Source organism: Ammospiza nelsoni, chromosome 4 (genome assembly GCF_027579445.1).
Source record: "Ammospiza nelsoni isolate bAmmNel1 chromosome 4, bAmmNel1.pri, whole genome shotgun sequence".
Lineage (NCBI taxonomy): Eukaryota > Metazoa > Chordata > Aves > Passeriformes > Passerellidae > Ammospiza > Ammospiza nelsoni.
In genome coordinates this window covers 6,327,145-6,339,452 of record NC_080636.1, presented here as the reverse complement: position 1 = coordinate 6,339,452, position 12,308 = coordinate 6,327,145, and the positions used below count along the sequence as shown (strand labels likewise).

At 55.6% G+C, this 12,308-nt stretch overlaps 1 protein-coding gene across 1 annotated transcript in view; it reads right to left on the bottom strand.

Moving 5' to 3' along the window:
- Positions 1-7,196, bottom strand: part of DYSF (dysferlin) — a 69,691-nt gene extending 62,495 nt beyond the window's left edge. The window contains exons 1-11 of the mRNA XM_059469819.1: positions 7,067-7,196; positions 5,180-5,235; positions 4,590-4,681; positions 3,399-3,504; positions 2,103-2,217; positions 1,828-2,021; positions 1,527-1,655; positions 1,355-1,417; positions 1,189-1,239; positions 1,081-1,111; positions 553-668 (exon numbers count right to left, since the gene is read on the bottom strand). Of these exons, the coding sequence (XP_059325802.1) occupies positions 553-668; positions 1,081-1,111; positions 1,189-1,239; positions 1,355-1,417; positions 1,527-1,655; positions 1,828-2,021; positions 2,103-2,217; positions 3,399-3,504; positions 4,590-4,681; positions 5,180-5,235; positions 7,067-7,160 (1,047 nt within the window). The 5' untranslated portion in view covers positions 7,161-7,196. The remainder of the gene's footprint in view (positions 1-552; positions 669-1,080; positions 1,112-1,188; positions 1,240-1,354; positions 1,418-1,526; positions 1,656-1,827; positions 2,022-2,102; positions 2,218-3,398; positions 3,505-4,589; positions 4,682-5,179; positions 5,236-7,066) is intronic.
- Between the last annotated feature and the right edge of the window lie 5,112 nt (positions 7,197-12,308).

The following is a 12,308-nucleotide window of genomic DNA, read 5'->3' as shown; positions in this document are numbered from 1 at the left end:
TTAACCAATCCAAACCATTCCAGGATTCTGGAGCCCAGGAGCTCTGGGAGAGCTGGGAATGTTCCCCTGGAGAAGGGAAAATTCCAGGGAATCCTCAGAGTCCCTAAAGGGGCTCCAGGAGAGCTGCAGAGGGACTGGGGACAAGGCCTGCAGGGACAGGAGCCAGGGAATGGCTCCCACTGGGAAAGGGGAGATTGGGTTGGGATCTTGGCAAGGAATTGCTGTCTGGGAGGGTGGGCAGGGGCTGGGCTGGAATTGCCAGATTTGCTGTGGCTGCCCCTGGATCCCAGGTTGGACATCAGGGTTGGATCCACCTGGGACAGTGGGAAGTGTCCCTAAGCTAGAAAGGGGTGGGATTTAAGATCTCCCCCAACCCAAACCATTCCAGGATTCCATGATAAAATGCAACACTTTTCCCCCAAAACAGAGGAAAATCCAAACTGTGGCTTCCTTGGGAATGGCCATGGAGGTTGGTGGGTCTTGGCCAGAATATCCCAGGGCTGGAACGCCCCAGGGCTGGAATGTCCCCCCATTCCCAGTAGGAATACTCACGGGAGCTTCGTCTCCAGGCCCCAGCACGCAGGCGCTGACCTTCAAGTAGCCCTTGGCTCCCGCAGAAAAATCCTCCGGATCCGAGAGGAGCAGCCACTTCCTGCGGAAAGCGTGTTCTGCGGGAAAACGTGGGAAACTGGGAATTACTCCTTGAATGTGCAGGGAGGTCAGGGATGCTCCCGGGTGGGGTTTAAATGGAAATCATGCAATGGGATAAGGGAATGTTTCAGTTCCTTTCCCAGGAAGGGACCAGGGAAGAGGGAACGATAATTGGAACAAAATTCCTGGAAAAACTATGGATGCTCCATCCCTGGAAATGTCCCAGGCCAGGTTGGATGGACTTGGATCCACCTGGGATGGTGGAATTTTTCCCTGGATGGAACCAGATGATCCTTAAAGTCCCTTCCCACCCAAACCATTCTGGGATTCCGTGGCCATGGATTTGGGATTTGGGGCTCCTCTATGGAAGAGTTGGGATGTGTGGGCGCATTTCCCAAAAAAATCCCAAAGAAATTTCCCAAGGCTCACTTGGCTCGGAGTAAACGGTCTCCACATCCATCTGCGGGATTAAAGGAAAAGGAGATGCCAGAGTTCATCCAGAGCAGGAAATGCCAGGAAAAGGGGATGGGATCTTACCCGGAATTCCCCGATCACCGAATCCGTGCGGAACGACCGAGAATCCACGACCTGAAAATGAGGAAAAATGTGCGATCCAGCCCAAATCCTGCTGGGATGGAGGATCCTGGGGAACAGGAGGGGTTTCCCTGGGAAGGGGGGAATTCCAGGATTTCCCAACACTCACTGTGAGGAAAATGGGAGCATCGAACAGCTCCGATGGCGACTCAAAGATGTTGAAGAAAAAAGTCTGTGGAAAACCGGGATGAGGATGAGGCATTATCCCAGTTTTCCATCCAGAGTGCATTCCCACATTGCAGCCTCTCCCAGGAATCGCTGGAGTGGGAATTCCTGCTGACCTCATCAAAGAAGGGGCTGTTCCCTTTCCGGATCCGTGTTCTCCGTGTTTGTCCAGCCACCGTCACCTTCACCACCGGCCGGATCTGGATCCCGGGAAGCTGCCGGGCCTCAATGACCCTCACCCGGATCTGGGATGGGGTGGAGGATATGGAATCACCGGGAAGGGAATCACAAAGATCATCCCACAGAATGGAGGACAGGGAATCACCAGGATGAGAATCACCAGGATCATCCCATAGGATGGAGGACAGGGAATCACCAGGACAACCGGCAGGATTTTAAGGGAACAGCTCATCCCACCTGGAAATCCTGCGGTTTGTTGGATAAAGGCTTTTTGGGAGAGCTCCTCCTCCTCCTCTTCACCCCCTGGATGTGATTCCCGGACGGTTTCCTTGGGAGCGAGGGCGGCTCCGAGCCCGGTGCTCCCGAGGACGCCGAGGGCTCCGTGTCCCCCATGGCCTCCGGGTCTTCCGTGTCCTCCTCTCCGGCCGTCTCTGCCGGAAGGGAGAAGGGAAATGTGGGATTTGGGAATGGGTTTGGATCCCAAAATCCGGGATGGGGAAGGGCTGTGTTACCGGTGACCGTGTCCAGCTCGGCTGCAGGCGGGGCCGGCTCCGGAGGAGCCGGAGGAGGGAAAAGCGGGATAGCGCCCGGAGGGGGGATGTAGGACACCTGCAGGAACAGGGAGGCCTGGAAAACAGGGAATGAGTGTCAGAGAGGCCGGGATGGGAGAACTGGGATCAAACTGGGAGGGAAAGGATCAGACTGGTCCCAGACGGGGAAGGAGATGACTCAAACTGGGATCAAACTGGGAGGGAAGGGATTCAGACTGGGATCAGATTGGGAGGGATGGGACTCAAACTGGTTCCAGACTTGGAGGGAAGGGATTCAGACTGGTCTCAGATTGGGAAGGACAGGACTCAAACTGGGATCAAAATGGGAGCGACTGGGATCAAACTGGGAGGAACAGGACTCAAACTGGTCCCAGAGTAAGAGGGAAGGGATTCAGACTGGTCCCAGACTGGGAGGTACAGGATTCAAACTGGGATCAGACTGGGAGGGATGTGGCTCAGACTGGGATCAAACTGGGAGGGATGGAATTCAGACCAGTCCCAAACTGGTAGCTTCATCTGGGGGGGACAGGACTCAAACTGGGATCAAACTGGGAGGGAAGGGATTCAGACTGGTCTCAAACTGGGAGCTGCCACTGGTAAGGACATTGCTCAGACTGGTCCCAAAATGGAAGACCCAACTGGTCTCAACCTGGGAAGCCCAAGTGGTCCCAAACTGGGAGCCCACAGGGGCCATGCTATGGCTTGTACTGGTCCCAAACTGGGAGCCCCAACTGGCCCCAAACTGGGAGCCCCAGCTGATTCCAAACTGGGAGCACCCCTGGCCATGCCATGGCTCCTACTGGTCCCAAACTGGGAGCCCCAGTTGGCCATGGCATGGCTTATATTGGCCCCAAACTGGGAGCCCCAAGTGGTCCTAAACTGGGAGCCCAAATTGGCCACACCATGGCTCGTACTGGCCACAAACTGGGAGTCCCAACTGGTCCCAAACTGGGAGCCCCAACTGGTCCCAAACTGGGGGCCTCCCTGGCCATGCTACTGCTTATACTGGTCCCAAACTGGGAGCCCAAACTGGCCAAGCCATGGCACATACTGGCCCCAAACTGGGAGCCCTCCTGGCCACACATGGCTCGTACAGGTCGCAGACTGGGAGCCCCTCTGGCCACGCCACAGCTCATACTGGTCCCAAACTGGGAGCCCCTGCTGGCCACACCATGGTTCATACTGGTCCCAAACTGGGAGCCCCTGCTGGCCACACCATGGTTCATACTGGTCCCAAACTGGGACCTGGGCACTCACCCCGGTGCTCTCCTTGCGCGAGTCCAGCAGTGGGAGGTTGAACGAGGCCGCCAGGCTGGGAGTGCCCAGAACATCCCGGAGCGGCACCCGGGATTCTCCCAAAAACCTGCAGGAAACAGGGAGAGGGATCAGCACTGCTCCAAGGGCATCCAAACTGTTTCAGAGACAAGGATGGGAGTCCAAAGGAGGCCATGGAAATGAAGCCAGGCTGGGAGAGCTGGGAATGTTCACCTGGAGAAGAGAAAAATCCAGGGTATGCTCAGAGTCCCTGAAGGGGCTCCAGGAGAGCTGCAGAGGGACTGGGGACAAGGCCTGCAGGGACAGGAGCCAGGGAATGGCTCCCACTGGGAAAGGGGAGATTGGGCTGGGATCTGGGCAAGGAATTGCTGTCTGGGAGGGTGGGCAGGGGCTGGGCTGGAATTGCCAGATTTGCTGTGGCTGCCCCTGGATCCCTGGCAGTGCCCAAGGCCAGGTTGGGATGGGGCTTGGAGCAGCCTGGGAGGTGCCAGCCGGAATCTTCCTACTCCAGGATCCAGGACTCTCCTCCCATTTCCCCGTGGCTATTTATGAGCACCCAGCTGTTGGAGCGGCCCCAAATTCCAACCCTCTTTGGATTTCAGCCCAGCAGCAATTCCAGCCTCAGCTCCAGCCCTGGAATCAGGATCCTCCCCTCCTCAGGCCACATTCCCAACCTCTTACCCCTAAAAATAAATCCCTTTCTCTATTTTTTTCCCTTTTCCAAGCAGCTTTCCCACCCCACTGAGCCGGGAAAGGCCGGGAATCACCGGAATCCCTTCCATCCTCACCCAGCAGGAGCCCCCGATCCGTGGGGAACCCCTGGAATGGGGGAGGCACTGGGATCAGTCGGAGGAAGGAAACTGGAGGCTCCACTCCCGCCGCCGTTCCCGGCACTGCCGGCGCCTTGGGAATGATCTTGGCAGCCCTTCCCAAAACCCGGCCAAGTGTCCAAAGTGTCCATCCGTCTGTCCCTAAACAACCACCCCCTGTGTCCTCCCGACCTTCCAACGCTGGAATTTCCCCCGGATTCCGAGAGAAGCAGCCCAAAAATGCAGCTCCAGCCTCCCACGGCCATCCTACAGTGGGAATCCGCGGAGTCTGGGAAGAGCCGGATGAATCCTGGGGATGGGAAAAGGGAGAAGGAGCCGTGTCCAGCTCTGGAATTTTTCCCACCTGTTTCTCCCCACAGTTTCATGGTCCTTGACCACCACGGTGAGCTCGGCATCGGGATCCAGAGGGATTCCCTTCAGATCCCACTCGAATCCCTGGAAAAAAGGAGGGAGAGGCCAGGATCAGTGTCTGGAGTGGAGAACCCAAATCCCAAACCCCCTCGGAATCACAGCATTCCCAAAGCCAAATTTCCCAGCAAATCCACCAGGAAAAGTTGCCTTGGGACAAAGTTTTCCTTGGCCATGGATTACCGGGAAGGAACAAATCCCAGGAGCTGCTCCAGCCCAAATGTGTGCCCATGTTCCCACCAAATTCCCTTTTTTTTTTGGAATTTTGGCCTATGGGAGCACAAGGAAAGTGTTGGAAGGGAAAAGGTGCTGGAAAAATTCCCATTCCATGGAAATTCCTTGAAACATTTGTGCCAAGTCTGGATAAGACTTTGCTGGAAGGGGAAGAGATTGGAATTCTGCCTGGAATTCTGGAACAGAAAGGGAACAATCCCAAACTTCCCATGGGGCAGAAGCCCCAGGGAATCATCTGGATTCGGGCATTTTCTGGGAATGGGGATAAATCCAGGGACTGGGAATTCTCACCTCATTCCAGACAGGATTCACATTGTTCTTGATGACCTTTGTCCTCTTCTTGACACCTGGAAGGAAAAAAAAAACGGGATTGGGATCTTCCAGGGGTTTGGGAGCTTCCCAGGGATCAGGAACCCACAATGAAACTCTGATCTCAGCTGGGGCTGAGCTTCCAGGGATTCCCAGAATTCCCAGGACCAGGATCAGGCTCCATTCCCTGATCCCAGCTGGAGCTGAACCTCCAGAACTTCCCAGGACCAGGATCAGGCTCCATTCCAGCTGGAGCTGAACCTCCAGAAATTCCCAGGACCAGGACCCTGGGATTCAGGGATACCACAGTTCCCAGGGATGGGAAATTAAAACATCATGATCCAGGAATTGGATCCCATTCTCTCCTCCCAGTTGGAGCTGAACTTCCAGAAATTCCCACAATTCCCAGGAGCAGGATCACAGCCATTGCCCTCCTCCCAGCTGGAACTGGGCTTCCAAAAATTCCCAGGATGAGGATTGGATCCCATTGCCTGATCCCAGGTAGAGGTGAACTTCCAGAAATTCCAAGGGATAGGACTGGATCCAAATTCCTGATCCCAGGTGGAGCTGGACCTCCAGAAATTCCCAGGAGGAGGACTGGATCCCAATCCCTGATCCCAGGTGGGGCAGAAATTCCAGAAATTTCCAGGACCAGGACTGGATCCTGTTCTCTCCTCACAGCGAGGGCTGAGCTTCCAGAAATTCCCATAATCCCCAGGATCAGGATCCAGCCCCATTCCCTCTTCCCAGGGCTGGGAATACAGAGATTGGATCCAAGATCCCACTTGGATCCCCAACCCTTCCAGGCTGGAAAATGCACTGGAAAATCCTCCTTGCTGTGCCTCAGTTTCCCCAGGAGCATCCAAAGGTTTCCAAGGACTGGGAATTCAGGGTGGGAAGAGCCAGCGGAGATCCCAAACATTCCATTCCCTCCATTCCCAAACCTCGGGATCGTGCCTCAGTTTCCCCAGAATCTCCCAAATGCCGCGGGCAGGAATCTCGGGATTCCCCCAAAATCCAACATTCCCAATCCCGGGAATGCACCCACCCCCTTCCCAAAGCCACGCCCCCCTCATCCCTTCTGGAATGTCGCCGCATCCCAAGGGAGGGACCCCCGCGGGAAGAGGAAAAGGAAAAGGCCAAACAATAGAGGTGACTCAGATCCCGGGAGACTCCGGGATATTCCAAATATTCCCGGTTTTCCGCTCTTTTCGCACCGTTCAGCGACCCCTTCCCTATTTGGGATTGGGGAAGAGCCGAACTTCCCGGCTCTGGGAATATGGAAAACTCATCCCCCTGGTTTTCCTCATCCAGAGATTCGTTCCCATCTCGTTCCTGGTATTTCCCGGGATTCAGTGCCCTGGAATTACCCTGGATCGGGATTTGGTCGAAGATGGAGCTCCCGGGATTCTCCAGCGAGATCCCGGTGGGAATGGGATCAGCAGCAAATGGAAAACCTGGATCGGGAGCTGCTCGTCCTTTTCCCTAATTTTTGTTTAAAATTGGATTTTTTTCCCCCATTTTTTCGAACTCCAGGAAAATGCCAGGGCAGCGCCGTACTCCAAAGGGAATTTTGGGAGTGCAAACCCCTCAGTTTTCCCAGGAAATCCATCCCTCGGGAATTGGATAACCCCTGCTCCATGTGGGATTATTCATATCCATCCCAGTGCAGAATTCAAGGATTTCAAGGGATGGATATTCCAGCGTGGATTTAAAAACTTTGAGATCAGGGGGATAAAAGCCTCAAAGCAAAAGATTTTCCAAGGATTTAGGAGCTTCCCAGATCCCAAATTTTCTTGAGAGCTGCTAAAAACATTCCAAACCCTCCCTTCCTTCCCAAAAAAAAATACAAAATCGGGATTCCCTCACCTCGGAATGTCAGGCTGGCCACGGGATCGCTTTGTTTATCCCGCTTTTCCAGGCTGGGAAGTTGGGAAGCCCTTTGGAGCAGGCAGCGGAGCATGGCCGGGATCGGGAAAGCCGGGATGGGGAAAGCCGGGATGGGGAAAGCCGGGGTCGGGATCCGCTCTCCCTTATCCCATTCCCACCCCCTTTTCCCGGTCCGGCCCATCCCGGCACGGGAACGCCCCTGGAGGGGCTGGGAAAAAACCGGGATCGTGGGAAGAGAGTTGGGATTGGGGGGAGATGGGGAGGGCGGGAGTTGGGAATAAATCCCTGGGATTCAGGGATGCTCCAAGGCCTGAGGATGACCCAGCACAGGAATTTGGGAATACTGCAATTCCCAGGGATGGAGAATTAAATCCTTGGGAATTCAGAAATTCTGGAAACCCCAGAGATGCTCAAACCCCGGGATCTGGGAATGCTGGGAACCTCAGGGATGGGGAATAAATCCCTGGGATTCAGGGATCCAATAAAACCTGAGGATGACCCAGCATCAGGATTTGGGAATGCTGCAATTCCCAGAGATGGGGAATGAATCCCTGGGATTTGGGGATCCCACAATTCCCAGGGATGATAAATTGGGATCCAGGAATTCTGGAAACCCCAGGGATAACCTGGCACTGGGATCTGGGAATGCAGGAACCCCAAAAATGGGGAATGAATCCCTGGGATTCAGGGATGTTCCAAGGCCTGAGGATGACCCAGCACCAGGATCCAGGAATGCTGCAATTTCCAGGGATGGGGAATTAAATCCTTGGGAATTCAGGAATGCTGGAAACCCCAGGGACCAGGAATAAAATCCTGGGATTCAGAAATTCTGGAAACCCCAAGGATCCCTCAAACCCTGGGATTTGGGAATGCTGGGAGCTCCAGGGATGGGGCACAAATCCCTGGGATTCAGAGATCCCACAATTCCCAGGGATGAGAAATCAAAACATCGAGATCCAGGAATTCTGGAAACCCCAAGGATATCCCAGGACTGGGATTTGGGAATGCTGGGAACCTCAGGGATAGGAAATAAATCCCTGGGAATTTCAGGATCCTACAAGGCCTGAAGATGCTGGGATTTTGGAATTCCTGGGAACACCAAAACCCCAAAATCTGGGAATGCCACACCCACACCGGGAGAATCCCATGGAAAACTGGGACCGCTCCCTCATCCACGAACACCCAGGAAATCCCAAAAAGCCGCTTTTTCCCATTAAAAAAAAAAAAAAAAAAATTAAAAATCCCAACCAATCCGTGACGTCAGCATGTCATTTGTCCCCTCAGTGTCACTTTTGTCCCCAGTGGGGAAAGGACCCCGGGAAGGAACAATTCCCAAATTTGGGATCCTCCCCTCCCCCCCCCCCCCCTTCCGCACGGAAAATCCCAAAATATCCGCGGCGGGGACCGGGGGTGGCTTTAGGGGGGTCCCCAAGTGCCACCAGTGGGGTGGCGACACCACAGAGGGGACAGCGCGGACCTGCGGCTCTTCCAACCCCATCCCGACTTCTCGGGCCAAAATTCCCTCACATTTATCCCAAAAAAAAACCAAAATTCCCCTAAATCCCGATTCCCCCCCCCCCCGCCTAGAGTTTCTGACGCTGGAACGGGGAGAGGACACCAAAGGGGTGGCGGTGACAATGGGGACAGGGGGGACTGGCAGCGCTTCCAGCCCCATCCCAACATTTAGGGCCGCCAAAATCCCCCCAAAAAATCCCAAAATCCCGATTTTTTTCCCCTCTGGATCTTCACATTTCGGAACGGGGAGGGGACACTAAAGAGGTGGCGGCGACAACGGGGACAGGGGGGCACCCGCGGCTCTTCCAGCCCCATCCCAACTTTTAGGACCCAGCCGGGCGTGGCCGAATCTCCCCCCAGAATTCCCCCAAATCCACCCCAAATCCCGAGGGGTTTCTTTCCCACCTTGGAACGTGGAGGAGCAGTAGGTGTCGCTGATGTCGCTGTCGCCTGTGAGGACATTTTCGGCCCGCAGGACGAAGACGCGGAGCATCGTCCCCTCCCCCACCCCTCTGCATCCCCCCCTTCCCAAAAAAAAAAAAAAAATTCCCGGGATTTCCCCCCCTCCCCCCTCCAAAGCTCCGCCCCCTTAAAGGGACCCGGCCCCTGGGGTGGGGGAGGGGCGGGGCTGCGGCGCCACACACCCCCCTTGGGGACATCGGGGGCGTTTTGGGGACACCGCAGCCACAAGTTGTCTCCAAGAGGGAGTTTTGGGGTCCCCACTTTCCCATTGCCCCAAAGGCAGAAATTTTGGGGTTCTCCCTCCCCCTTTGGGGGCACTGGGAGTGATATTTGGGTGCCCACTCCCTCAGTGACCCCAAGAGGGAATTTTGGGGTCCCCAGTTTGCCATTGTCCCCGAGGCAGGAATTTTGGGGTCCCCACCCCCTCTTTGGGGACATCAGGGGGATTTTGGGGACACAGCAGCCCTAAATTGTCCTCAAGTGGGAGTTTTGGGGTCCTCACTCCCTCAGTGTCCCCAAGGTGGGAAGTCTGAGATCCTCACTCCTCCTTCGGGGACATCAGGGGGATTTTGGGGTCTCTACAGCCCTAAATTGTCCCCAAGAGGGAATTTTGGGGTCCCCACTCCCCCTTTTGTGTCCTAAAGGGAATTTTGGGGTCCCCACCCCCCCATTGTCCCCAGGATGGAATTTTGGGGTCCCCATTCCCTCAGTATCCCCAGAAAAAGAATTCTGGAGTCCTTCTGATGTCCCTTTGAGGACATAAAGGGGATTTGGGGGTCCTCAATTCCCCCCTTATCCCTAAGGAGGGAATTTTGGGATCCCCACCTCCGAGTTTTCCCTGGGATGGGAATTTGGGGTTCCCACTCCCCTTTTTGAGTCTCCAGGGGGATTTTGGGGTCCCCGCCCCCATTATGGGATTTGCATTCCCAGCAGGAACAGCTGGGATTGGCCCCACCCTCAGCTATTTTTGGGAATTCTTTCCAGCCTCAGCCTTTCCCAGAAAGTGGCTCTGGGAGATCCCACCCCAAACCGGGATGGGATTGGGATCTGAAATCTGAGATCCCTGATCCTGCCCCTTATTGGAAGGGGATCGGGATCTGGGATCCCTGATCTCACCCCAAACCAGGATCTGGAATCTGGGATCCCTGATCGCCCCCCAGACCGGGATCTGGGATCTGGGATCTCCGGTCCCGCCACAAACCAGGAGGGCGTGTGGGATCCCTGATCTGACCCCAAAACAGGATGGGATCCAGGATACCCAGTCTCACCCCAAACTGGGATGGAAGCTGGGATCTGGAATCTGGGATCCTTGATCCTGCCCCAAACTAGGATAGGATCCAGAATTTGGGATCCCCCTTTTCACTGATATCCCCCTGATCCCATCCCCTCATTCCTGCTTTCCCCTCTTTAGGTTTATCCCATTCCCATTTTCCCTTCTTTGGGTCTATCCGACTCCATTCCAGTTTTCCCCCCTTTGGGTTTATCTGACTCCATTCCAGTTTTTCCCTCTTTGGGTTTATCTGACCCCATTCCCACTTCCCCCTCTTTGGGTTTATCCCATTCCAGTTTTCCCTCTTGGCTTTATCCCTTCCCATTTTTCCCAGCCCCAAATCCCAGGATCAGCTGCGACCCCAAACCCTGCAGAGCCAGGATTGGGACCTGGGGGTTTGGGGGAAATTCGGGATTTGGGGTAAAATTGGGATTTGGGAGAGATCAAAGCCGAGGCCACCCATGGGAATGGGAAGGGCCACCAGTGCATGTCCCCAGCCCCTGTGCCACGTGAGTGCCCCCAGGCCCTGTGAGTGTCCCCACCACCAGTGCCACCACAGGGTTGTCCCTATGACCGGTGCCCTGAGTGTGTCCCCAACGCCTGTGCCATGTGCGTGGTCCCTCTGCATGTCCCCAAAACCTGGGATTGTCCCCATGGCATGTGCCACATGCATGTCTCCCAACATCTGTGACTGTCCCCAACCCCTGTGTGTCCCTGCAGTGTGTCACATGTGTGTCCCCAGCACCCGGACAAGTTCCCACCTCCTGAGTGTCCCCATGACAAGTGCCATGTGTGTCCCCACCACCTGTCCCCAACATGTGCTTGTCCCCACCATGTCCCCTCCACCTCCTGTGAGTGTGGCATGTGCCACCTGCCTGTCCCCACAACCTGGGCATGAACTCATCACCTGTCCATGTCCCCATGGGAAGTGCCACATGTCTGTCCCCAACACCTGAGTGTGTCTCCAGCACTTGTGAGTGTCCCCAATACCTCTGCATGTCCCCAACACCTGTGTGTCCCCACCAGCTATGCCATGTGCGTGTCCCCATGAACTGTCACTGTCCCCAACACCTGTGACTGTCCCCACCTCATGTCCCCACCACCTGGCATGAACTCACCACCTGTCACTGTCCCCATGGGAAGTGCCACATGTGTGTCCCCAACACCCATGCCATGTGAGTGTCCCCACCACATGTCCCCACCACCCATGCATGTCCCCAGCACCTGGGAGTGTCCCCATGGCACGTGCCACTTGCATGTCTCCAACACCTGTGTGTGTCCCCACCACCTGCGCCATATGAGTGTCCCCACCACATGTCCCCACCATCTGTGCATGTCCCCAAAACATGGGAGTGTCCCATGGCATGTGCCACATGCATGTCCCCATGTGTCATCTGTGTGTGCCCAACACCTGTGTCACCTGCCTGTCCCCAACACCTGGACATGAACTCACCACCTGTCAATGTGCCCATGGGAAGTGTCAGATGCATGTCCCCAACACCCAGACAGGTTCCCACCACTCAGTGTCCCCATGACAAGTGTCATGTGTGTCCCCACCAACTGGAAGTGTCCCCACAGCACGTGCCACATGTGTGTCCCTGTGTGCCATCTGTGTGTCCCCACCTCACGTTCTCAACACCTGGGCATGAACTCACCACCTGCCAATGTCCCCATGGGAAGTGTCACATGTGTCACAAGTGCCACATGTGTGTCCCCAACACCTGAGTGTGTCCCCAACAAGTTCCACGTGTCTCCAACACCTCTGCACATCCCCACAGTGAGTGCCACATGTGTCCCCATCACCTGTGCCATGTGTGTGTCGCCACCACGTCCCTGCCACTTGTGTGTCCCCACCACATGTGCATGTCCCCAACACCTGAGCATGCCCCCAGCACTTGTGAGTGTCCCCAACCCCTGCGTGTCCCTGCAGTGTGTCACATGTGTGTCCCCAACACCCGGACAAGTTCCCACCAC